General features: G+C 39.8%; 1 protein-coding gene across 3 annotated transcripts in view; it reads left to right on the top strand.

Annotated features, from left to right (window-relative positions):
- accs (1-aminocyclopropane-1-carboxylate synthase homolog (Arabidopsis)(non-functional)) overlaps positions 1 to 23,408 on the top strand; it is a 66,195-nt gene extending 42,787 nt beyond the window's left edge. For all 3 annotated transcript variants that reach the window (XM_072592235.1, XM_072592233.1, XM_072592234.1), the window contains 5 exons: positions 220 to 265; positions 8,249 to 8,390; positions 10,220 to 10,362; positions 14,732 to 14,885; positions 17,448 to 23,408. In XM_072592235.1, the coding sequence (XP_072448336.1) occupies positions 220 to 265; positions 8,249 to 8,390; positions 10,220 to 10,362; positions 14,732 to 14,885; positions 17,448 to 17,728 (766 nt within the window). In that variant the 3' untranslated portion in view covers positions 17,729 to 23,408. The remainder of the gene's footprint in view (positions 1 to 219; positions 266 to 8,248; positions 8,391 to 10,219; positions 10,363 to 14,731; positions 14,886 to 17,447) is intronic.
- Positions 23,409 to 25,849: the final 2,441 nt, after the last annotated feature.

The following is a 25,849-nucleotide window of genomic DNA, read 5'->3' as shown; positions in this document are numbered from 1 at the left end:
CTGTGCAGTCATTTTGATTCAACTTTGTTTATGGGGGAGTGAAAATAATTGCATTTACATTAATTATAGATGGACCATACTTTGTTTTTCCAACTTCTGTGCTTGAAAATTCAACAAACAGATTTTGCTATCTTGGTGCTTTTTATTATATCTGTGTTGCTATATTTTTGTTCACATTTAAGTATTCAGAATTAATGCCTGTATCACACTGTTTTTCAGGCTTCCTGATCCACAGAGAACTCATGTAATGTGGGGAATTAGCAAGGTAAAACGTTTCATTGGAACTAATGGTTAATTCTGTCTGAAAACACAAGATGCATATTTTTTTTAAAACAGCAGTGTACAATGGAAATTTTGTAGATTATGCTGGAACACCACTTAAGTAATCGCCTCACATGATGAATGTTCAGTCTTTTACTGATTCATTTGGGATTGGAAGAGTCAACCATCTGAATGACAACAGTGGAATGCAAAAATATGCTTCTGCTATTCTTTGTCAGGGGTCATTACACAATATGGGGACTTTACATAGGGGAAAGAAGAATTTCACTTTGGAGAGAATCTTTTTCTGTTATATTTAATTTACTCAAATCAGGATACAAGAGTAACCTCCTTTTGCAATGACTGTTGAGACTGTGGAACTCACAACAACATGGAGTGGTTGAGGAAAGTATTGTGAATACCTATCTAGGTAAGGAGACAAGATAGAAAGATATGTTGGTAGAGTTCAACAAAAATTAGGCTAAGTGTCATTTTCAGGTGTTTCATGAAAGAGCTGCCTCCAGAAACTCTGGTGAATTTTCTCATAAAAATGTACTCTGCTAACCTTGTTAAATATGTCAAATGCCTCCATGGTGCTGCTCTTGCATATGTGTTACTCTCAGCAGCAGTAGAGATGCTCACACTGCTAGGACATTCTAGGTTTTCTGCCAATGGTGCCATATTCAAAGCTCAGTTGTGCACTAATTCAAGCACTGCAAGATAGGCATAGCCATACACAGTTACAATGTATGAAGAACTGCTCTAATAAAGGCAGTTTGGCACCTCCTTTTACTGACCTGAACCTGGAGCCCCTTGTAGACATGGTGATAGACAGGAGTACCATCCTCTTTCCTCAGGGTGGCTCGTGGAGACCATAGCAATAGGCCTTACTGGTCTGATCTGAAATTGCAGCCTGGGTGAGTGTAATGTCCACAGGTTGAAGGAGCACCCCAGCAGCACAGGAAGATGATTAATGAACTTCTGTGCTCCACAAGCGTAGATTCCACCATACTCTATCCCGTTACCTCATACTCACTGTAACTAGGTTTGTGACACTAGAAATTTACAAGCAAATGTGATTGAAATGTACAAGTTCATGAGGGGTCATGACAAAGTAGATGTAGGGAGGATGTTCCCTATTATGGGGATTTAGGGAATGAGGAATCAGCTGTTCAAAACTGATATGAGGGGAATTTGTTTCTGACACTTGTGTGTCTTTGGAAATCTGATTCTAATAAGGTGCTGGAAGCAGAATCCTTGAAATTTTATGAAGGCAGAGGGAGATAGATTCTTGTTAAGTAAATAAATGAAAGATTGTCAGGGTAGACTGGAATACAGCTTTATGATCGCAACCAGCTGTGGTCTTATTGTTTGGCAGAGCAAGTTCGAGGGGCTAAATGGCCTGTTTGTTCATTTTTAACTGTGCCACTGCACAAACCCCCCAGTAGGGTCATGGTCTACTATTCCCACTGTAGCATGTTGCAATTTTTCTTTAATGGCTCTCACTCACCCCATTCGCTTCAACCCCTAACCCTTGCTAGCCTCTGTGCTTTCTACTCTCTCACTGGGGGCAGCTTAACACCTTTTCTCTACCTGCACCAGCACTAATAACTATGCTAGCCACTTTTCTCTCACTTTTTATAAGGAGAGAATCCTTGTCTGAGCAGGAAAAGACCTTGATCACTCATGGTGATACTGGGACCTCCATGGCTCAGAGCTTGTCAACTATGTAAGATTCACTGCCCAATGCCCATTACTTCCCCTATGATTGTATTCTTGGCATGCTCAAACTTCAATCTCTATTTCACAACTCATCCCCTCTCATGTCTTCTCTAGGACAAGCAGCATCCACCCAGCCTTTTCCAACAAGAGACGCTCAAGCTAACATTTCCTGCTCCACCTCAGACCACAGAGCCTCTGAGGATGCACCGGCAAGACTCCCTCCAGCATTGTCCATGACCCAGATTCTGACTCCTTGGAGGCTGCTGTAGCTGGATTATAGAGTCACAGTCCGGTGTGTCTCTGCAGCTAGAAGAGCAGGAGACTGGACATATCCTCAGCCCCAAGTAGGAGAGGATTCCCCCTCCCATGTTCAATAACTTTGTCAAAATGCATGAACAGACACAACAGCTTCAGGCAGGGACACTTGGGAAACTCAATCGAAGGTTGAAAGAGTCCGTGCATGTTGTATGTACCGTATTGGCTCTGACATGTGTGTATCTGGTTCCCTCCATGAACAATGTGGTGACTCTCACGGAGACCTATGGTCTGTATGGTCAGATAAGTGCACAGAGCTGTACTCCATCTTTCAGCACCAATGGCAAAAGACCTTGACCTCACTCCAAGTACCCCTTCTTATCATGGAGACAGGTCTGTGTCAACATTTGGCCAATATAGAAGAGTAACCGTATATACATCCCCCAAAAGTCTGCTCTTTGGATATTCCAGAAGTGCTGAGCTTATTCACCCCAACCATGTAGGGGATGGTGAGCCTGCACATGGCCACACTCTCCGCATGTCTGATCTATCTGGTCACAAACAGCCCCAGCGTTGTTCATCTGGAACTCTAGGGCAGACTCCCCTGACTTTCAGCTCTAGGACTACACAAAATTGTCTAAACAATGTTATCTTTAAACTGTTTTAAAAAATGACTGCTACAACAGTGGCATTGACTCCTGTGTCTGGATGTTGCTGCCATGCGCAGACCTCAGAATATTGTGTTGTTGGAAAGAAAGTTCGAGGACATGCGTGCTGTAAATGCCTCATTTTCGTTTTATTTTTGGCCTGTGGACTGAAAATGGGAAACGTGGAAACTGCTTTTTAAAGTGGAGAATGTGTGTGGAGGTGTTCAAGCTTAAAGAAAGTGATGCTAACTGATGAATATGAAACAATGTTACTTTTTGAGGAGCTTGTGTGGCACCATTGGCTGCGTGCTAAGGAGAGCTCAGCATTGTAACAACCCAAGCGCAGCTTGATATAGATCCTGAGAGGGAAATGCAGACCGATGCAAGGGAAACCTCCTGAAGCTGACTGCATCAACATCTCTCGCTCCCCTTGCACACACTCTCTCTCTCTCTCTCTCTCTCTCTCTCTCTCTCTGAGACCTCTCTCTGTAAAGTTGCTCTCTTCCGTTCCCATTGCATGCAGTTGCCAAAGAAGTGCCGTTTGTTTACTGTGACCAGTGATGCTGTGCTTCCGGATGGTGAAGGTGAAGTGTCTTGGTTGAACATCTTTATTTTTCTACTCCCAGCAATGCTGTGGCCCTCACAGAATATATTATTATCTATCACTTACATTAATTGCTTGTTCCAGCTCTCCAAAGCACAGCATGCAATGATTATATGGCATCCTTTGTAGAGTCATAGACTTATATGGCATAGAAACGGACCCTTTGGTCCAACCAGTAAACGCCAATCATAATCCCAAACTAAACTAGTCTCACCTGCTTGCAGTAAGCACATATCCCTTCTTATGCACATACTTATGTATATGTCTTTTAAATGATGTTAAAAATCACACACACAAGGTTATAGTCCAACAAGTTTATTTGGAAGCACTAGCTTTCAAAGCACTGCTTCTTCATCAGGTGGTTGTCCAAACCACTTGTCCAAGCCTCCAAATCACTTTTAAATGATGTAATTGTGCCCACATCCCCCACTCCCTCTGGAAGTTCAGTCCACACTGAAACCCACACTCTGTGTATTTTAAAAAAAAAGTCTCTCAAGTTTTATTTAAATCTTTCTTCTCTGACCTTAAAAATATGTCCCCTGGTCTCGAAATCACACCCTAGGGAAAGAACACCTGCTACTCCCCTTATCTATACCTCTCATTATTTTATAAGCCTGTAAATGGTCACCCCTCAACCTCCTGTGCTCCAATGGAAAAATGTGCCGGCCTATCCAGCATCTCCTTATAACTCAAACCCTTAATTCCCAGCAGCATCCTGATAAATTTCTTCGGACTCCACAAGGCATGACCAACATCCTGTACAAACTTATCATAATATGCCAACTCCTATACTCAAAGGTCTGAGCAATGAAGGCTTGCATGCTATATGCCTTCTTAACCACCCTACCTATATGTGATGCAAACTTCAAAACATTATGTACTTGAACCCTACCCAAGGCCCTATTTTTAAGTGTATAGGTCTTGCCTTGATTTATTATATCAAAATGCAATATCTCACATTTATCAAAATTAAACTCCATTTGCCTATTGATCCAATTGATCAAGATCTATTTGTAAAGTTAGATAACCTTTTTCACTGTTCACAATACCACCAATCTTGGCGTCATCCACAAACTTACTAATGATGTTTTGTATATTCTCATCTAAATCATTTATATAAATGACAAACAAAAGTAGACCCAGCACTGATCTCTGTGGAACACCTCTTGTCACAGGCCTCCAGTCCGAAAAACAACTCTTCACTATTACTCTGTCTCCTGCTGTTAAGCCAATTATGTATCCAATTGGCAAGCTCACCTTGAATCCCATGTAGTCTAACTTTACTAATTAGTCTACCATGCAGAACCTTGTCAAAGACTTTATTAAAGTCCATGTAAACAGTGCTCTGCCCTCATCAATTTACTTTTTACTGTTCTACAATAAGTTCCCACTCTTGTACAAGTATGGGAACCTCATCTTGCGGAGACATTGTATCACTCTGAAAGTTCCCAGTGGAAGGAAGGAATTGTATATGTGCTGACCCTCATAATGTGATGTTCTGACCACTACTGTGTACAGTTTATGGTGCCCTGCACCTGGAATGCTGCAGGAGATCATAGTCTGTCATGGTGTCCTCATTTGGCAGTACCAACTGCACATCGCTCATTTGGAGGACATTTCATTGAAGGTGAAAGTGTGGGTCTCCTGCACTTTCTCTGCATAAAGAAAAGACCTTTTGCTGGAAACTCTGCTTTAGGAAGCTGCTCCACATCCATTGGTGGTTGTGGTTGCTGCTGGATTTCCTCATCAAGCCGGGTGGAGGCTTGTATTGAAGCAGCCACAAAGCTGCCAATGGATTCTGTATCTGAATCCATTGATGACAGCTCCAAATGCACCCATGTGGGGAATATTGGAAACAAAGCAGCTCCACAGTAATGGGATCAGTCAGCAATCACAACACATACAGGTGACATTGAACTATCGTCCTTCAATGGAGGCCTTTGACAAGGAGAACAACAGGATGCCTTTGCTTGGACCTTTTATGTAGTAGACCTGATTCAGGTATTTGCTGAGCCAGGATGTGGCACACACAGGAGATTGCAAGAAGACTTTCTTCTCCCCAATTCCACCTCCATAATATACAGGAAAGGTAGCATTGCATGTAGGATAATGGTGTGGACATTGTAGAGTTAAAGCTGTGAGGTAAGCATCTCCTGAATCTTGAGCAGGCTCTGAGACTCTCGAATTTGTTTGGAGATTATGGAGCATAGGTGTAACTTTACAGTGTTACAGAGATCTCCACCCTGGATGCTTCCTGCCTCTATTCCTGATGAAGTGCTTTTGCCCAAAACGTCAATCTTCCTGCTCCTCGGAGGCTGCCTGATCTGCTGTGCTTTTCCAGCACCACTCTGATCTAAACTTGGTTTCCAGCATCTGCAGTCCTCACTTTTGCCTAGTAACTTTACAGTGTGCCTGACTTCTGCATCATAGCATTTCTAAGATTCATTTGTAATGATCAATGATATGATGAAGATATTTCATGACCAGGATTTGTAGTTGACATAGTTGGGCAATGCTCGACATTTGCATCTTCAATTTTATTTTATTTTTTCCTATGCATAAGATGGGTGCCTGTCTCTGTGTATAAATCAACCTGGTAGCAGCACTGCATTCAAATGTGTCAGTGAACTCCAAAGTGCAGTGTTGAAAGCAAGCTGCTCCATGAGTGATTTGGATCTGTGCCATAATGCTGTGGTGAGGCTGGTACTTGGCTTATACCAGCCTTTGTAGAAGGGGTTGCAAGCAACTGCTGCCCATTGAGTGTGTCCCAACATGTTGGGAATGCTGGAATAAGATGACTAACCAGAGAAGAACCCGAGTTGTAGCTGCCCACGAACAGCTGCCTAGTTTCTCTCCATGACCTATCCAAATAGTGATCTGCATATAAAGGAGGTGAGATTAGGGCATAATGCGGTGCCCACACATCCAAATAACCACCTCGCCATTCACTGACCATGTTCTCATCTAGCTATTGAAAGCGCATGAGGCAATTTTATCAGCATTGAAAATTGAATTTTTCGATTCACACAAAATTTTCCAAACTGTGTCTGCTTTGCTCATGTTGTTCAGGGCCTGGGAAAATCAGTCCTTTATTCCTGTGTAAAATCTTCGTGTCTGAGAGTTTTGTTATTCAAATGGAAAGAATACTCAGTTATGTGCTGATAGTAAACACTTCCATGAACCTTAAGATTTGGCAGTAAATGATCTCAGACAGCAGTTAGTATAAAACGCTTGTTTTGTGGTCTCTAATTCAGGTACCTTCGTGAAGCATGAAATTGTAGACGTTTGAGTTAATTATAGTGAGAAAGCTAAGTATCCCAAAGAATGAATAACAAATTTGCAGAAGAAATACCCAAATTCTGGCTTAAGACCATAAGACATAGGAGCAGAAATTAGGTCATTCAGCCCATCATGTCTATTCTGCCATTCAATCATGGTTGATAAGTTTCTTGAATCGAAAAGTGTGGCGTTGGAAAAGCACAGGAAGCATCCAAGGAGCAGGAGAGTTGATATCTCGGACATGAGCTCTTCACCAGGAATATGGGGGTGGGGTAGGTGGGGGATACTGAGAGATAATTTGGGTGGGGGGGGGGGGGTTAGGTAGCTGGGAAGGCAATAGGTAGATGTAGGTGGGGAGTGATAGTGATAGGTCGGAGGGAAGGGTGGAGCAGATAGGTGGGAAGGAAGATGGGCAGGTAAGACAATTCAAGAGGGCAGTGCCAAGTTGGAAGCTTGGATCTGGGTTGGGGGGGGGGGGGGGGAGGAGAGGAGAGAGAAGTTTCTCAACCCCATTCTACCACTTTCTCACTGTAACCTTTAATCCCCTTGACAGTCAAGAACCTATCTATATCTCAGTCTTAAATATACTCAACAACCTGGCCTCCATGGCCTTCAGTGACAGTGAATTCCATAAATTCACCGCTCTCTGGCTGAAAAAGTTTCTCCTTATCTCCGATCTTCCCTTTATTCTGATCCTGTGTCCTCAGGTTCTCATCTCTCCTACCAATGCAAACATCTTCCCAACCCTCTGTCCAGGCCATTCAGTGTGTTTGATAAGACCTCTCCTGTTCCTTCCAAACTCTTGAGATATGGGGCCCACAACTGTGCACAATATCCAAATGTGATCTCAATCTTGTGCATTGTGAGTTTTAATTGCTCCACCGTTGGAAGTTACACCTTCAGTTGCTTAAACCCCATGTTCTGGAATTCCCTGTTTAAATCTTTCCACATCATTAAGACACTTCGTAAAGCTTTAACTAAGGGTTTTTACCTCTTTAACCAAGCTGTTAGCCAACTGACATAATATCTGTTCTTGTGGCTTTTGTTTTATAATACTTCTGTGAAGTACTTTAGGACCTTTCATTACATTTAAAGGTGCTATTTAAAGATAAATAGTTGTTGAGCTTTACTGTTGTGTGACTGTTGACTTTGTGTTCTGTATTTACCTGGTTGAAACATGTCCCAGTTTATTTTTAATTAACCAACAATGCCTTTGAATGAATCCCTTAAATGGTCATAGCCTTCCTGGTACAAAATCTAGTATTTGGCATAAAGGGCACTAATGCTGAATTTTACTGAAGTGGAAATCCTGTTGATGAACCATTTGTTAGCAGTTCTTTTTAAACTGGGGCGAACCTGCCAGTCTGCTGCTTGGTATACTTACTGAAGGTGACTGTGAAGAAATACATGGCAAAATGGTGTGACGGAAAATGGAAGAGCCTAAAACTGTAAAAGTTATATCTGTTTTATTGTTTCTTAGGATTTTGCAGCCAGTGGAATTCGAGTTGGTACACTGTATACTGAAAATACAGATGTTATCAGTGCCCTTGGCCAGTTGGCATGCTTCCATGGTGTTCCAGGTCCTATCCAATATATGGTAGCACAGTTATTACGCGATCAAGGTACATCTGTCACAGTATAGAGTTAACTTATTCTGTATCTCTGTGGGACTTGTGTGTCACATAAGTAGTGAGCTTAGTGTACAAAATGGACGGTTTTATCTTGCACAGATTGAAGACCTCCTGCAAAGCAGTTATGCTTTTATGACAAATGTTGGCAAGCAGGTGTCAAAGATCGCCATCGTTAGCTGTATGTATTCTTTGTATTCGATTCCGAAACCTTCCTTATCTCTTCCTCGCTGCTATCCTGAAGATACTGCCCCTGTTGATGAAGAGCTGTACATGCACCGGTGTTCCAGCACCTCTTCAAATATAACATTTCTCATATAAGAGCCTCCACAGTTGTTCCTTTTCTCACCAGTCACATTTAACAGATTTGTATGCACTGTCTACAACTGATATAACTGACTGTATAGAGGTCAGGAAATCTTGTCCAATTATTTATCTTTGCTGCTGTACTTGCAGAAAATAATAGCAATGCCAGTCAATTATTGTGCTGCTGACATCAACTAGCTCATACCTGGAAACAAAATTGGCATCTTTTTGTTCTTATAGAGCATTAACCCTGAAGAGAGTGGTTTGAGTACAATCACCCACCAAAACACATATCGCTTTCTTCATTAGCCCATGAGTAAATAAATATTATTTCAGAAATTAATGGTTAATGGAGTAAATTACAACTCCGCAAAATCTGATACTTGCTAAGTTTGTATTTTGTAGTTTATAAATCTATCTTTTATCTTTTCATCTGTTACTCCTGTAAAAGAGTAAGTTAATGACGCAATCATGCTTTGAAGGATTCTGGCTAGAGTCTGTACTTGAAAGACCTTGCAATGATCAGACTCCTCAATGAGCTTTTGAAGAATTCAGACAAAGAAAATGCCTATTTTGCAGTCATCTGTAATGGCTGTAAACTCTGCTTGGTGCCATCACATGCCACCCTGGGAAGTCAAATGTCAAATAAGATATTTTCTATTTGTTACATGCACCATGCTCTGATTCCCTAAAGATATGTAATATTCTGTTGAGGTTAGAGAGCTCACATTATTGGCAGCATGAGTTATAAACAAATTACTTAATCCATGAGGTTATACCTTCCATCTAAGGAGCATTTAACATGATGCTGTACTAAACAAAACATTACGTATTTGTGTGGAAAATATCAGCGTGATTGTTGCTATTAATGTGGAAATTTATAAGGAAAAGATTGATAAGGCCATTATTGTAGCATTAGCTTTTAAACCAATATGACTAAGTAATTGCAATTTTCCAGCATGAAATGTTAACTGTGGCACCTTGAAAGATCAGGTTTTCTTTGTGGTTAAACTCCCTTGACCCTGAGGTGAGAATGTTCTGGGTCCAAATCCCATTCCTGAAGCTTGTGTACATCAATGTAGTGCTGAGGGAACACTGTGTTTTCAGAGATAAAAGTTTTTGACTGACAAGTTAGTCAGCTATTGCGTGAATCCCCTCAGGTGGATGTCAATGACCCCATGGCATTATTTAGAGAAGGCTAAAGGATTTATCCCCACTGTCCTGGTGAATAGTTATGGGCTCAATCCATATCACTAAAACTAGATTAACTGTTCATTATAACATGGCTGTTTGTGGGAGCCTGCCCCGTGAAAATTGACTGCCATGTTTGCTATGTTGCAACATTGACTACACTTCAGAAATATTCCATTGGCTGTCGGTGTTTTGGAGCATCCTGAAATTGTGAAAGACATAATATAAATGTGTTACTTTTGTAAGGGGTTTAAAATTTCTTGGTGCCTCAAGCCACAATAATCCACTGAGTTGATATTTCTTCCTCCCCTCACTCTCTTCTATAGACTGGATCAGTCAGGTGTTTTTGCCAACAAATCGAGCCAGATTGAAAACTGCCCACAAGTGTGTAGCAAATGAACTCAGAGCAATGGGCATTCCTTTCCTGAACAGGCATGCAGGCTTGTATATCTGGGCTGATTTCAGAAAGGTAATGTGTGCAATTATTTTTACATTTCAGTCATCTGTCTTGTTTTGTACTGGTTTAAGTAAAGGATTGAATTGGGATTAAGTGTAATTTATTCAGCTGTGTCAATTGATAAAGTGACACGTTACTTACAAATTCTTTTCAAATTTGGATCTTGTATAGTATTAGATTTCAGTCTTGGAATGACACTCCCCTTTTCCATGCTACATCTTGAGTACAATGAAATTGACAAAGTCTAAATCTGTTTTTAGTAGATATGCGCCCATGATTTCTTGCAAATTGGTTCAATTGAAGTTTGTGTGTGCAATAATGGAAAAATATAACTGTCTATTGAGGCTGTATCAGCTCTTGAGCCCAAAGTAATAGCAATAAGAAAATATTATAATTACTTTAATTTTTTCTTATTGCTATTAGGTTTTGAAGTGGAATTTTAAGGGCTTGTATTTATTGGAAAAGGATCAATTACAAATTTTGGATAATAAAAATACTGGTCTATGATCTGGTGACCTTGAAGCAGTACGAAAGAATAGAAGTTAAAATACAGGGTTACAAATCACAAAACACCAGGTTATAGTCCAACAGTCCAACACCTGATGAAGGAGCAGCGCTCCGAAAGCTAGTGCTTCCAATTAAACCTGTTGAACTTTAACTTGGTGTTGTGAGATTTGTAACTTTGTACATCCAAGTCCAACACCGGCATCTCCAAATCATTAAAATACAGAGACTGTGTGACATAATAAAAAGGAAAACAAAACTGGAGAGAGGAGGTGTTCCCTTTTCCTAACAGATTCATGAGATAGATTTTGTAGTATTTGCTTTCTGTTTGTATTTTATAGTTTATACCAAATGCAATTTGCCTGTTAACTTGCCCCTATTTTATGTAAATTCTGATTCGTATTGAAGTAAAACTGCAAAAAAGGAAATCTGTTTTGAGAATTATTTGCAAATATTGGATACCGTATTTCGTACAGTTTAGAAAAAGAACTTTTAATTTTAGAAACTGAAGTGTTAAATATAAAATATGAGGAAACGTCTGGGTTTGGAAAAAATCGATGTGTTCCTAAAATGGGGTCATCTTGAAAACACTAGACAGTGAGCTATTTACATGAGTTTCTTGGTAGACATGAAGTGTCAACAGCACTTCACCTGCATTTCTCTCAATTGAGTTTACTGCATTTGCCGCTCGCAATGCAATCTCCTCTACATAGGGGAAATGAAGCATATACTGGGTGACTGCTTCACAGAATATCTACATTCAGCCCGCAAAAAAAGACCCTGCCACTTTAAGACACCACCCTTTTCCCTGGCCAACATCTCTGTCTCGGGCTTGCTGCAGTGTTCCAGCAAGGCTCCGCGCAAGCTGGAAGAACAACACCTCATTTTCTGCTGGGAGATCCTGCAGCCCTCCGGACTTAATATCAAATTCAATAATTTTAGGGCCTGAACTCTCCCATGATTTAGCCCCGTATCCCACATACCTATCCTTGTATTTGCATAGTCTGCCTATTGTTATCCAATAACAGCTATTCATCCTTCCAGCTAAATTGTTATCAACTCCTTCGTCTGTCCAACTGTCCTCTCTCTTTGGGTTCTATTGCTAACTATCATTTACTCCTTACACTGCCCCCTTTCCCCCCCCACCAATCTTCTGCACAAAAACCAATATTTTGCAAGTTACCATCAGTTCTGAGGAAGGGTCATCGGAACCGAAATGTTAACTTTGATTTCTCTGCACAGATGCTGCCAGACCTGCTGAGCTTTTCCAGCAACTTCTGTTTTTGTTTCTAATTTATAACATCCACAGTTCTTTCAGTTTTTAATGAGGTGTCGACAGTTGACTTTGCAAAGGGTTCAATTATGTAGTTCCCAGACCAGAGGAGCTAGAAGCACCTTTGAAAAAAAAAACAATTTCTTGGTGAGAACTGCGAGAAATAAAAGTTTTCTATGAGTTCCATAATCATACGATTTAGTTTTGAAGCTTAATAGTAATTATTTGAAAAGCTTAGTAACCTTTCTTACTAACCTCTGTAACATAGAGATGAATGGTTAAAAGTGGAGCCTTGGTTGGGATTCTGGGATTGTCGGTGAAGGTCAAACTTGACCTGAGAAGTTCAGATTTTACATGATCTCTATGGAAAGTTTTGGAGTTAGTTCCAAGTGGATAATCTTCAAGCACTTGATACGTTTCAAAGGCGTTCTTGGGAAAATCAAAGTGAAAAATTCCAAAGGAATGTTTGTTGGAACTTTATATTCTAAACAGTCTGTGATTGTGTTTGTTGTGATTGTGTTTGTTGTGCTTTTGATGTAAAGTATGAAGAAAGACTTTTTGTCATTTACATAAATGATTTGGATGCAAGCATAAGAGGTACAGTTAGTCAGTTTGCAGATGACACCAAAATTTGAGGTGAAGTGGACAGTGAAGAAGGTTACCTCAGATTACAACATGATCTTGACCAGATGGGCCAATGGGCTGAGAGGTGGCAGATGGAGTTTAATTCGGATAAATGCGAGGTGCTGCATTTTGGGAAAGCAAATCTTAGCAGGACTTATACACTTAATGGTAAGGTCCTAGGGAGTGTTGCTGAACAAAGAGACCTTGGAGTGCAGGTACATAGTTCCTTGAAAGTAGAGTCGCAGGTAGATAGGATAGTGAAGAAGGCATTTGGTATGCTTTCTTTTATTGGTCAGAGTATTGAGTACAGGAGTTGGGGGGGGGGGGTCATGTTGCAGACATTGGTTAGGCCACTGTTGGAATATTGCGTGCAATTCTGGTCTCCTTCCTATCGAAAAGATGGTGTGAAACTTGAAAGGGTTCAGAAAAGATTTGCAAGGATGTTGCCAGGGTTGGAGGATTTGAGCTAGAGGGAGAGGCTGAACAGGCGGGGACTGTTTTTCCTCGAGCGTCAGAGGTTGAGAGGTGACCTTATAGAGGTTTACAAAATCATGAGCGGCATGGATAGGATAAATAGACAGTCTTTTCCCTGGGGTTGGGGAGTCCATAGGTTTAGGGTGAGAGGGGAAAGATACAAAAGAAACCTAAGGGGATGCTTTTTCACACAGAGGGTGGTATGTGTATGGAATGAGCTGCCAGAGGATGTGGTGGAGGCTGGTACAGTTGCAACATTTAAGAGGCATTTGGATGGGTATATGAATAGGAAGGGCTTGGAAGGATATGGGCCAAGTGCTGACAGGTGGGACTCGATTGGGTTGGGATATCTGGTCGGCATGGAGGGTTGGACCGAAGGGTCTGTTTGCATGCTGTGCATCTCTATGACTCTGTGACATGAGGGTTTATTTAGTGTTTACTGTACTTTATTCTTATATAGTAAAATTAATTTCTTTTAAATGCAGAATTTTATAGTTTCATTTTTCTGTGAATCACTGGCTATTTGAATTTCTCTTTAAACTTTGAGGGTCTCTATGGGGTCATAACAAATGTCTACTTGATCATTTAGTGAATTTTTTTTTATTTTGAGTTCCTTTGGCCATTGTGACAAATCAACAGTAAAGGAGACGTTGTTTGTATCTATCATCACCTCTATGATGTAACTGATCTGTGCTACATTGCTGAAAGGTTCAATGACATGACAAATTTGGATGTTGTACCTCTACATATTAATATAAGCAATTTTGTGTGAAAAATGCAAAGGACTGGCACCACCCGAGGTCTAAGTAAAGATAATTACACTTGAATTTGTTCAGTCCAGAGATGACAAGGACACAAGTGATGGTCTGAATGATCTGAAATGAACTCCCTGAAAGGGGTGGTCCCTACAGACGGGCCATGGAATATAAGATTAAGTGCTGTGCATACTCATAGAGGTGGTTTATAACTCTAGTTCGATCGATTTCATTGCTTGGAAGTCAATTGGAGAATTTCAGACAAAGTTGTGGGAATAGCAAGTCAAGAGTGTGGTGCTGGAAAATACATCCCTCAGATGCTGCCTGACCTGCTGTGCTTTTCCAGCACCACACTCTCGACTTTGATCTCCAGCATCTGCAGACCTCACTTTCTTCCTGTGGGAATAGCAAGAACTGATGAGAAAGCTAGTAACACATTTAAAGACCATGAATGATGGTTTGCAAGGGTAGAGGGGGCTAGCATGGGTTTTTTCAGAGGATTTCATTTGATGTCTGTCCTCCTAGTGCACAAGGCTCTGAAGAATCATGGGGTTTTAACAACCCTGAATATGATATAACTGGATTCTGCTAGTTTATACTTAATTTATGTAATTTAATTTATTGTGTCTGTACATTAGGATGCTTTGAGCCCTTTCCCACACTAGGAAAGGATTTAAAAGTGTGTTGGGTAATTCAGCAGATGAACTGCTGAAAACCACAGAATATAATACTTTCATTTCTTCTGATCCAGTACTTAAAGAATCCAACATTTGAAGAAGAGGAAAAACTATTGAAGCGATTTGTCAAGAATAAAATTCTTCTCATCAATGGGAGGTCATTTGGCTGCTGTGAGCCTGGCTGGTTCCGCATTGTATTTGCTGATGAAACCTACCGGCTACAGTTAGGTGAGTAGACTGATGAAAATATCTTCACTTTGTTGGTTTCAGTTTCTTCTCTCTCTTTATGTCTCCATCACTTCCAAATGTATGTTTCCACAGCTCCCATTCCTTTACCTGAGGAGTGTATAATTAAAATGCAGATGTTGATAAACGTTTGTGTCTGCGTTACACTGGTTAGAAGAAAGCGAGGACTGCAGATGCTGGAGATTACACTGATTAACCAACAGATAAAATTTGGTGCAGTTTCAAATCCGTGCATGTTTTTCAGAATATGAAAGCATCACTTATCATTGGCATTATTGGATTGACGTCCCTATTTATAGACTAAGGATCCCTGCGTGCAATTGTTGTGTTCTAATGTTAATAGTAAAACTGGGATTCTTTAAAAATTATACAACACCAGGTTATGGTCCAGCAGGTTAAACCTGTTGGAATATAGCCTGGTGTTGTGTGATTTTTAACTTGGTCCACCCCAGTCCAACACTGCCTCCTCCAAATCAGGGATTCTTTAGTAAGGCCTTCCCCTACCCCACAAATCATACTTATTGCACCAGATCATGTATTATGCACTTTTTCTCCCTGCACATTTGACACACTGCACCAATTCTTCACAAAAATTTAGTTCAGCTGGATTTAATATGGCCCATTGTGACAGGGAATATCAAGCTGAAACCACTTAATCATGCTGTCTGCATGGCTGTCTCCTTAGTGGTAGCAAAGTGTCAAGAATTGGGTCTGAGGCCACAAGAGCCCAGTCAGGGAAATGTGCCTTCTCATTAGTGAGCCAACTGATTCCTATAATCTCTGATCCAAATGGAGGTGGAGTGGTAGCTCAGGAATTAAATGCCTAAGGTAATGCTTTACCTATCGAATTTGCCGATGGGTTTGAGGGTGGGATCACTCTTTCAAAAATACTTTGTGCATGATCAAGGAATTTAGCATCATGCAGGGTAATTGCCAACGAAACCCTGTGAATAGCTCCGACCGTCCAGTCTCCCTTTTGAACCCTATCCTGACCTTACTCATATTTGGGAGAGAGCCTGGTATCTTAGCCTGCTGGACACACTTACCTCATTCCTGAAGAAGGGCTTATGCCCAAAACGTCGATTGTCCTGTTCCTTGGATGCCGCCTGACCTGCGCTTTTCCAGCAACACATTTTCAGTTCCTTACTCACATTTGGCCTGGATCCTCCGTGATCTTAGGCCGCCTCCGGTTGCATTACTGACAGTAAGGTTACTGTGCAGCTGGCAATTCTTACCAGGTGGGATTTCTGCTCCTGGGGTCATGAATCCCAGGAAAGACCAGTTGGTCAGTTGGTCTAGTTGGACCTCTTCCTCAGAGGAAGGGGAGTCAACAGCCTTGTGGTATTATCATTGGATTGTTAATCCAGAGACCCAGGTAATGTTCTGGGGACCTGGGTTTGAATTCTGCCATGCCAGATAAAATTTGGAATTAAGAGTCTAACAATGACCATGAACCCATTGTCGGTAATCAGAAAAGCACATCTGGTTCACTCACCTCCTTTAGGGAGGGAATTTGCCATCCTTACCTGGACTGGCCTATGTGTGATTCCAGACCCACAGAAATGTGGTTGACCCATTGGGGCTGGACAATAAATGTTGGCCTCATACAAACAAAAAGAACTGGTGTGTTTACATTAAATTCTATAAATTACACGATTGTGCATTTGCGATCCTTGTGCTCATTTTAAGGGGCTACCCAGTTTGACTAGATTACTTACAGTGTGGAAACAGGCCCTTCGGCCCAACAAGTCCACACCGACCCTCCGAAGAGAAACCCACACAGACCCATTCCCCTACATTCACCCCTTCACCTAACACTACAGGCAATTTAGCATGGCCAATTCACCTAACCTGCAAATTTTTGGACTGTGGAAGGAAACCAGAGCACCCAGAGGAAACCCACGCAGACACGGGGAGAATGTGCAAACTCCACGCAGACCGTTGCCTGAGGTGGGAATTGAACCCAGGTCTCTGGCGCTGTGAGGCAGCAGTGCTAACCACTGTGCCACCGTGCCGCCCAAAAATAAATTTTAAACAAGTGCCTGTGGAGGGACGGCTGGAGTCAAAGTGGGGGTGGCCTGCCCTCCAAACCTGTCAAGAGACCTCCGCACAGGCCTCTGACCGACTCTTAGAACAGATGGAAAGAGTTGGGTAAGTCCGCCACAATTTTGACATAAGTGTCAAAAATTAGACTTCCTTGAGCTCTTCAGCATGCACCCAGACCTGCCATTCAAGTGCTCTGCCCATGGAACTGCTTTTTGGATGCCTTTCAAAGTGGTCCTGCACCACCATTTTGTTCTAAAAATCGTGCTTACAATGGTTTGCCCCATGGTTTCTGAAAATGTTGCATTATGGTTGTTCAAAGTCGAGCCAAAACTTTGAATGAAGTGACAAAGAAATTCAAAATAATTTTACTGCCTGTACTTTAATGTGGTAAGTAGCTTAGTAAAGTATGTTCGAAAGTTATTTCTACTTTTATTTTCCTAAATTTTATAAATTATTGCTTCCAAAACCAATTTGAGATTTCACTCTTCTTTTGCTTAGGAATGCAGAGGCTTAGAAAGGTTTTGGAAGAGCAAGATTCAGAAATCCAGTCAATTGAAAAAGGATCTAATACTGACTCTGAGAATAGAACCAAAGTTGTTGAGGATATATTCGAAATTGGTGTCCAGCAGTCTCCACCTGATCCCGCCCTCGATGGTCTGATTGGACTACTACGCCAACAGATCCGATCAACCGACTGGTTACAGAGAAATACACCTGAGCAGTTTGCGCAAGAGAATCCAGAAGTTTACGATGTTTTCTGTAAACTTGCAGAGAAATAATCTGCCTCTGTAATTTCAGAAGAATGCATTGATTGGAATATATTAGTGATTGCTTTCAAATTTGTAAAATACTCGTGGATTATTTCCCATGACTTTCCCATACTTTGCTGAAAAATTGGTAACATATCTTAACACTGAAGTGGTACTGTATGACACTGCTGATATTTTGCAATTTTTTTCCACCTGTCTCTAATTTTGCATGTTCATTCATCCACTTTCTCCAGTATTTGAAGACTAATTTATGATTGTCCTCATGTTTTACCATGTGATGCTTTTGGAAGTTTCACCATCCATCACACATTGTATTGTCAATATTCACAAGTCTGTTAATTGATTTTGGATGAAGATAGAAGATATAGGAATGTAAAGTTTTGTATCTTTGTCATACCATCATTGTGAATCTAATACAATACACTATCTTGAACGATAGCAGAATGTGATAGGATACTGAGAAATTCAGTATATGCTGCTTCTTTATATGTCCACTTATTTAAAGATAGGACTTATCTTCTCCAAGAGAAATAAATTGATCTAAAAGTACTTTGCTAGTATTAATCTAACAGGTTCATTTGGAGGCACGAGCTTTCAAAGCACTGCTTCTTCATCAGGTGGTCATAACACTTCGAAAGCTAGTGCTTCCAAATAAACCTGTTGGACTATAGCCTGGTGTGGTGTGATTTTTAACTTTGTCCACCCCAGTCCCACACCTGCTCCTCCAAATCTTTGCTCATATTGTCATCCATTCACAAAATCCCCAGTCCAGATCTTCTAATCACACAATATTAAATTGTATGGAACTCTAGTTCATAAATTTGACTTTTATTCACCAGCAGAATAGTAATAAGGAAAATTCTTTCTTCAGTAGTGCATTGGGTAGGATGTTATTATTAATTATCCTGGCACCTATGTTGCAAAGTTTGCAAGAAAATTTCATTTTTTAAAAATGTTTTTAATGCTTTTGTGAAAAATTCAACCCATTGTGGGGCGCTAATACAAAACAGTCTGGCTATTTTATAGACCTCAAAATATAACAGAAAAAAGGAAGTGAATTGTCTCCTTCCACCTCCACTCATGGAAACTAATTAAATATTACAAGTCAATCTTCTGTACACAAAGATCACATACAAAGATCACTGTCATGGACTTTGTATTAAAAGGAGAAGGTAATTACATTCCCATGTACTAAAGCTTTGAGTTCATTTCTTAATGGGTCAAGTTTAGCAATAAAACTAATATATAGAGCTGCTTATCTGTAGAGCTCTAGATACATTATTTTCAATAAGAGGTCATATTGGTTGACACACAAGACTATTGATATTTTAGAATTACTCAAATAAAAAATGTAACTGCCAAGAATGAGAGTGAGGAGTGTAGAGTCTCGGTGTCACAGTGATTTAACTCATTGTATGTTGTTATCACTCTATTGTGATTTCCCTCACATCTTTCATCCTGCTATTGGTCACCATGCCTTCAACCATCAACATCCTAATCTCTGGAACTCTATTACGATAGCTCTTTGCTACTTCAGATAATCCTGAAACAATAGATCTTTGCCAAAGCTTTTAGTCAGCCATTTAATCTCTTCATTTTAGGAGTTCATTTTTTCCTTGATAGTGCTCCAATAAAGTGCATTTGTTTTATTAAAGGTGCTATATAAATCAAACAAGTTATATTAGTCATGTTGGGAGCAGAAATTTTTTTCCAGTTGCCAATTTAGTTCTGTGTCAATCATTGTAATCTTTTTCAAATACATTTATAATTTCATTAAATAAAACAAATGTAGGAAATATTACACAGCTTAACGCAGAAGAATCGTTCATCAACTGTTTATTTGTTATTTTGCCTGCATGGAAGCCAAATTCATGGAATTCCCATCTGTTTGCTGACTGAAGGATTTGATGTGAAATAGAAACTCTCAATCGACTTCCTGATGGGTGTGAGACTATGGCACTAAGCTGCCAGTGATTTGTCTCCACAGCGTTTGACAATCACACTCCTGGACCTACCGAATGGTTGGACTGAGAGAAAGGGAACGTTGTGTGAATATGCAGTCACTTTGATTTTGAGCTCACCATTTGAAGCACAGAGGAAGGAATTTTATTCAGAATCTGTTCTGTGATTGCTCAACCTGGCAATATTTGGTGTTCATATTGCTTTTTACTGTGATAATACATTCTCTTCCTTAACACTGACTTCCCTCAACTTGTCATTACAAAATGATATAAAGTTGTTAATTTTTTTTAATATTAAAAAGCTACAGTTATCAGTACAGTACTGTAAACTTTACTGCCGTACTCTGTGAACTGTACTGGGATGAATTCAGTTTGGTCATGTAGTGCAGGTTGCAAATGAGCTAAATTCCATACCAACAATACAAACCATAATTGTGAATGATAGGTCATTTAAGTTTTAATAAGCTGGTGAAGATGATTCGTGCTGCTTTTCATTCTGTGCTTGCAGTAGTTACGGGTACTTGGAGTTTGTAGGTGATGTATTAATTAAATTGTTATTTAGTGTAGTGGATACTATGTTTTTTTTTAAGAGAGGTGGATGGCATGCTCCTAAGAACAACAAAAAAGTCATTTCTCATTTTGTCTGCTAATGATATGTAGCATTCAAACCCTAATGCATTTAGAAGGGAGAAATCATGAAACTGTTCATAGAAATTATTTGAATAAAAATAAAGAAAATCTGTGGATTACTCAGACTTGACTGTAGTTCAGACAAAGGGCCAAACCTGAGCTATTAACCTTGTTTGCTTGATGATTGTCATTTTCTGTTTACTGTTAAAATTTCTGTTGCTCTTTACATCCACAGTGGATTCCCAGACCTATTGTTCAAGGAAGCTGGTAAACAGCAAATGTTTGGAGTATAATTTAGCTCGTTTACATCTTGGCAAATTTGTTGATCAAAGAATGTTTCTGATTTTATGTAAAAGTTGCTCATGGCTGTTGGGAAATGGCCATCATCAAATGAGTAACAATTAATGAAGTCTTTCACTGTGAAAGACTGCATGACTAGTAATTACCAGAAGCATATTCAGTTTTCCCTGTCATTTTTCATGAATGAAACCAAAGGCTGGCTCCAGAGTGTATTTTGTGTTTAGTTGTGGCTTCTCGTTGTGTTAAGTGAAAGCAAATTATTGAAGGAAAAATAATGGAGTTACTTAGGTGGTGTGCAAATTACTTTTGTAAATATTATGACAGCCCTGCACTATATTGCATGTAAGTCAGTTTGACAAAAAAATGACAGTGCTAGGAAACTAAGTGATTTTAAACATTGAGGAAAGATCTCTTAAATGTTGATCTAGATAGATTTTCAAATTTATATTTCAGAGTATCATTTGGAATATTCCTGCTTATGATCTGTTGAAAGTGTTTTTTCCAGGTTGTTGGGTTGCATTGGAATCTCATGGCCAGATTGAAGCTTTAGTGCAATCGGATGGTTATGTTATAGTATAAATTATGTATTCTGGTGAAATTATGGTGCTTTTACTTGGATGTAAAACATGACAAAACATGACAAAAGTATATATTACTGTAACTTAATATCTAGTACATCCAGTGTTTTATTAACGTTTAATTGAATTTTGTGCCAAATTTATTTAAACTTGTATCGCAGTGTTTGTTTATGCCTCTTGTTTAATTTGTTTTGAGCAATTTTACATGTAGCATATGAGAAGAAATTTTGGTTTTGTCATTTAAACAAGTACTCTTCCTCAGGATTTCTATTAAAGGAAAGATTAGATTAGATTACTTACAGTGTGGAAACAGGCCCTTCGGCCCAACAAGTCCACACCAACCCGCCGAAGCACGACCCACCCAGACCCATTCCCCTACATTTACCCCTTCAAAAAAGTTTTTTTTGTTTATGGGAATTTTATTTTTTATCTCTTTATGCGATGTGGGCATTGCTGCTTAGGTCCATTTAAAACCTGTTCTTAATGGTTCTTGAGAAAATGCTGATGAACAGCCTCTTGAACTGTTACAGCAGGGTTGGCGGTGGGGGCTAAGAAAGAGATATGGATATATGGTGTAGTTTTGCCCACCTTGCTGTTAGGAAGAAATTCCCATCATTTTGACCGTGATGCCAAATGAATGGCAAAATAATTCCAAAATAATTCCAACCATGGAAGTCAGCACACAAATTGGCCTTTGAAGACTGAAAATCCCTCCAAAAAATCCCTCCTTCACTTTGCACAGTGAACAATGCAAAACTATAATTTTTGGGCACTGGAAAATGAGGCTGATCTGTATGCCAGGCCAACGTATATGCTGCAGTTCGGGTAATATTTGTTTTTGATCGGTTAGATTTAAACACCATCCTTTGAAGATTTTAATCTTTTTGCAGCCCCTTTTTTTTTAATTCTGAAATTGTTGCAACTTTGTAAGAAATGTCAAAGTTGCCTTATTTTTAACCAAAGTATTTTTCATTTAATTCAGGCAAAAACTGACTTAAATGGAAAAAGATGTTAAAATATTTTTAGCATGGACTCTTTTGAAAGTGTTTTCCAGAAATGTGTATTTTTAAAGGTGGGGAAAAGCATGCTGTGAATTCCTAGCATTTGGATATACTTGAAGGGAAAGCAATTGTAGAGAATGAGACATATTGAATACTGTCACCAAAGAACAGGCACAAGTACGTTAGACCAAATGGCATTCTTGTGTGCCGTATCAGTCTATGTTTCTATGATTTTCAATTTTTCTGTCAGGTTATGAGCATTTATAAATTGTTATTATTTTTCTGTAAATATTGAGTTTCTGTTGTGGGAATTTTCAAGGTTTTATTAATAAATCTTGTCAGTGAAGGCCAATTCATTGCATGACTGTAATTGTATCACCTGACCCCTTTCATAATGTACGTTCGATGCAGGAAGGGAGCAATGTTTTGGAGGAATAACTTTTCACATCATATGGTTGGAACTATTGTCACTAATTTTTGAAGTGAGATGTGAGTTTGGCTTTATCTGGATAATTAGGTGGCAATAGGTTTTGTGTGAACAAAATTCTGTCAAGATTTGGAATGTGTAACTGCTGATTTTGAAAATATGATCATTGTCAAGTTCCTATTGTCTAGAAAGAACAGCAGTGACTTGTTTCAAATGGGAGCTTTTAAAATATAACTAATTGAGAAGTATTTCTCACTACTCAGTCAGAATAACCTGATAACATGTGAAAACATCTTCCTACTTTCACACTGAGTTTTGAAAGCTGATCAGACTATTGGAGGTTCTGATAGTATTAAAGATACCATGGAGTACAGAAGCATGATGTTTAATTGAAAAAATTGGTTTGTCTTTCATTTTTCTTTAATGTATAATGTTCTCTTTAATAATTCAAATGGGACACAAACATTATATGTCACTTCTCATATCAGAATCTTTGGACAACTATTAGGTTCCCATGTGGCAGAGCTACTCAGAGCTGATGTACATAACTGTTACATGAAACTTAATTGTGCATCTATGTTGTGAACCTTATCAAGGGAGGGAAGGCAAATGTATTTCATGTAAAGTGTATTACTACATCCAATGCTGTACAATAATAATTCAACATAATAGATATGGTTATAGATTGTGAAACTATTTGAAATGTACCTTTTAATGTAATCATTATTATAAAATTAAGTTTTATTTTGTATTGTCTATGTATCTGTCCAGTAAAATTTCACTTAATTGCCACTTAAGTATTTTACTCTGCATTATGTGACTGGGGGGAGGGGGGATTACTTAAATCCTGCAAACATTGGGTCTGCAGAGCAATCTTACATGTTTGCTTAAATTGAACAGAATAGCAGGTCTAAGTTTGAATTCCAAGTATTGACAGTGAAGGAAACAGCCAGAGGCTATCCCACCAATGTGATTCTTTCCATTGAAGGGAAGAAAAGTTATATTGCATGAGTCTTTTTGGAATTTCTGAAATTTTCCTGGAGTTTCTGGTGGCATATTGTCTGTACTTTATACACCAGTATTTTCAGTGTCTCATAAATATTTTGACTTCTGCAGAGCTATGGTTGCCTTTCAGTATCTAGGTCAGGTCCTCTTTTATCATATGCGATTGTACAAGGTATGTTGTGTTAGGATATCCACCTATGGATGGTCATCCGTACCAGAAATCCTCTCCCTCAGTGTCTGCATGCACTTGATCATTACCTAATGGTGGTTCAGTGGTTAGCACAGCTGCCTCCTAGCGCCAGGGTTCAATTCTAACCTCAGGCAACTGTCTATGTGAAGTTTGCACATTCTCCCTGTGTCTACATGGCTTTCCTCCGGGTGCCCTGGTTTCCTTCCACAATCCCAAGATGTGCAGGTTGGATGGATTAGCCATGCTAAAGTGTTCAGTGTCTAGGGAACATGTGGGTTAGCCATAGGAAATGCAGGATTACAGAGTAGAGTAGGGGGTTGGTTTCAGTGGGATGCTGTTTGGAGGGGTGGTATGAACTCAATGGGCTAAATGGCGTGTTTCTACAGTGTAGAGATTCGATAAACAAGTTATGTTTCTTGGCTGTGCCCTTTCTGAGTCGAAACAAAGACTCTCACTTCATTCTACTGATAAACAGGCAACATTGATATGCCTATCTGTCCCAGACATAAATACAAATTAACCAAATTTTATAACCAAATGTCATAACTTTCTTTCATGTGGAAGATCATATGACTAACATTTCTTTAATTGGAATAATTGCAAATGTCATGTCTCTAATTCTATAGCTAAGTTAGATCATATGCCATTTTATGATTCTCGCTTTTTAACTGTGACTTTATACAGTAAGTGTAATTTACCTTTTGAATTTTAGTAACCTGAAGCATATGATTTCCATTCTTTTTAGATATTGTTTAGCACTTGCCTCCAGTGAGCAGTTAAACTTCTAACACTAAACATCTGTTGATCTAAAACATATGAAACACTCGGTGTATGTCACACATTGGGCTGAAATTTTCCCAAGTATGCCTAAATGTCAATTCTTGAGTTTCATTGAGGGTTTTTCTCCACAAGCTCCACCAGCCCCATACTTAAAGCCCAGCTGTGTACCAGTTCAAACACTGGAAGCCAGGAATGACCCGTCACAGTTTTAGTATGTGAAGAGTCGGCTCTAAAAATAGCTAACAGAGGCATGTTAGCACCCTGGATTTGCTAACAAGGTCATGGAGATCCTGATGGACCTTTGAGTCCCAGCAAGTGAGTAAGATTCATTTAAATTTGCTGTTCTGTCCCATTACAACTGTTGAACTTATTCTTAACATGCTTATAATTTCCCCTATTTCCTCCTCATTTCCCCCTTATCTTCTCCAGGCTTAACAGATGTCCACACAGCCTCCGTCATGAAGGAAACAGCCACCTCCATCAGACCAATCACCTCCACCTCTGAGGAAGAGTTCATGGATCCTTCAGGGAAACACTGACTGGCTCTTGCAACTTTTAATTAGCTCAGCTACTGACAGCACAGTGGGTTCATTAGCTAGATTGTGGCGGAACACTTTACGGTGAGCACATAATTGGCATATTGCTACAGCAAGCTGAGGTCAACACACCCCAAGTCACTGCCACTCAGGACTACTGGAGCCCAGGCAGGAAAGGAACCCATGGTATCAGCAATTAATTACATAAATACTCTCAGGAGCAGAAGGCAGGTCTGTTGGAGACACTAAGAATAGGTCGGCAGCTGCCCGGACAGGCCATGTCCAACAAAATGCTCATTGACTACTGGAAGTGTTAGCAAAACTGCACTCATTGCTTTAGGCATGGGTAGTTGACACCAGTGGCAGATGACATGCCCCTTTCTCACTAATGGACAGGGTGGTATCTGTAGGTACCCAGCCAAATTAGGAATGACATATTGGACCAACATGCTCTTTATTATAATAGCAGGAAAAGTGAAGAAAAAAGCCAAAAAGAAAAAACATTTGTTTCTGAAACTAAACCTGTTTGACTTCTGAGCAACAGCAAACTTACAGTCAATGAGTGATTACTTCACTCAACACTGATCTATAGGACATGGGTGTCAATTAAGTCACCCTCATTTTCCTCCTCAGGAGACAATTGCCACTCTCCCAACTCCTCAGCACTCATCATACTCCCTGTTTCATACCCTGTAAAGCACAGCATGCTAGGATTATGTAGC

This window comes from Chiloscyllium punctatum, chromosome 22 (genome assembly GCF_047496795.1).
Source record: "Chiloscyllium punctatum isolate Juve2018m chromosome 22, sChiPun1.3, whole genome shotgun sequence".
NCBI lineage: Eukaryota > Metazoa > Chordata > Chondrichthyes > Orectolobiformes > Hemiscylliidae > Chiloscyllium > Chiloscyllium punctatum.
Note: the sequence above shows the minus strand (reverse complement) of the source record. Positions and strands in the feature narration are given on the sequence as shown.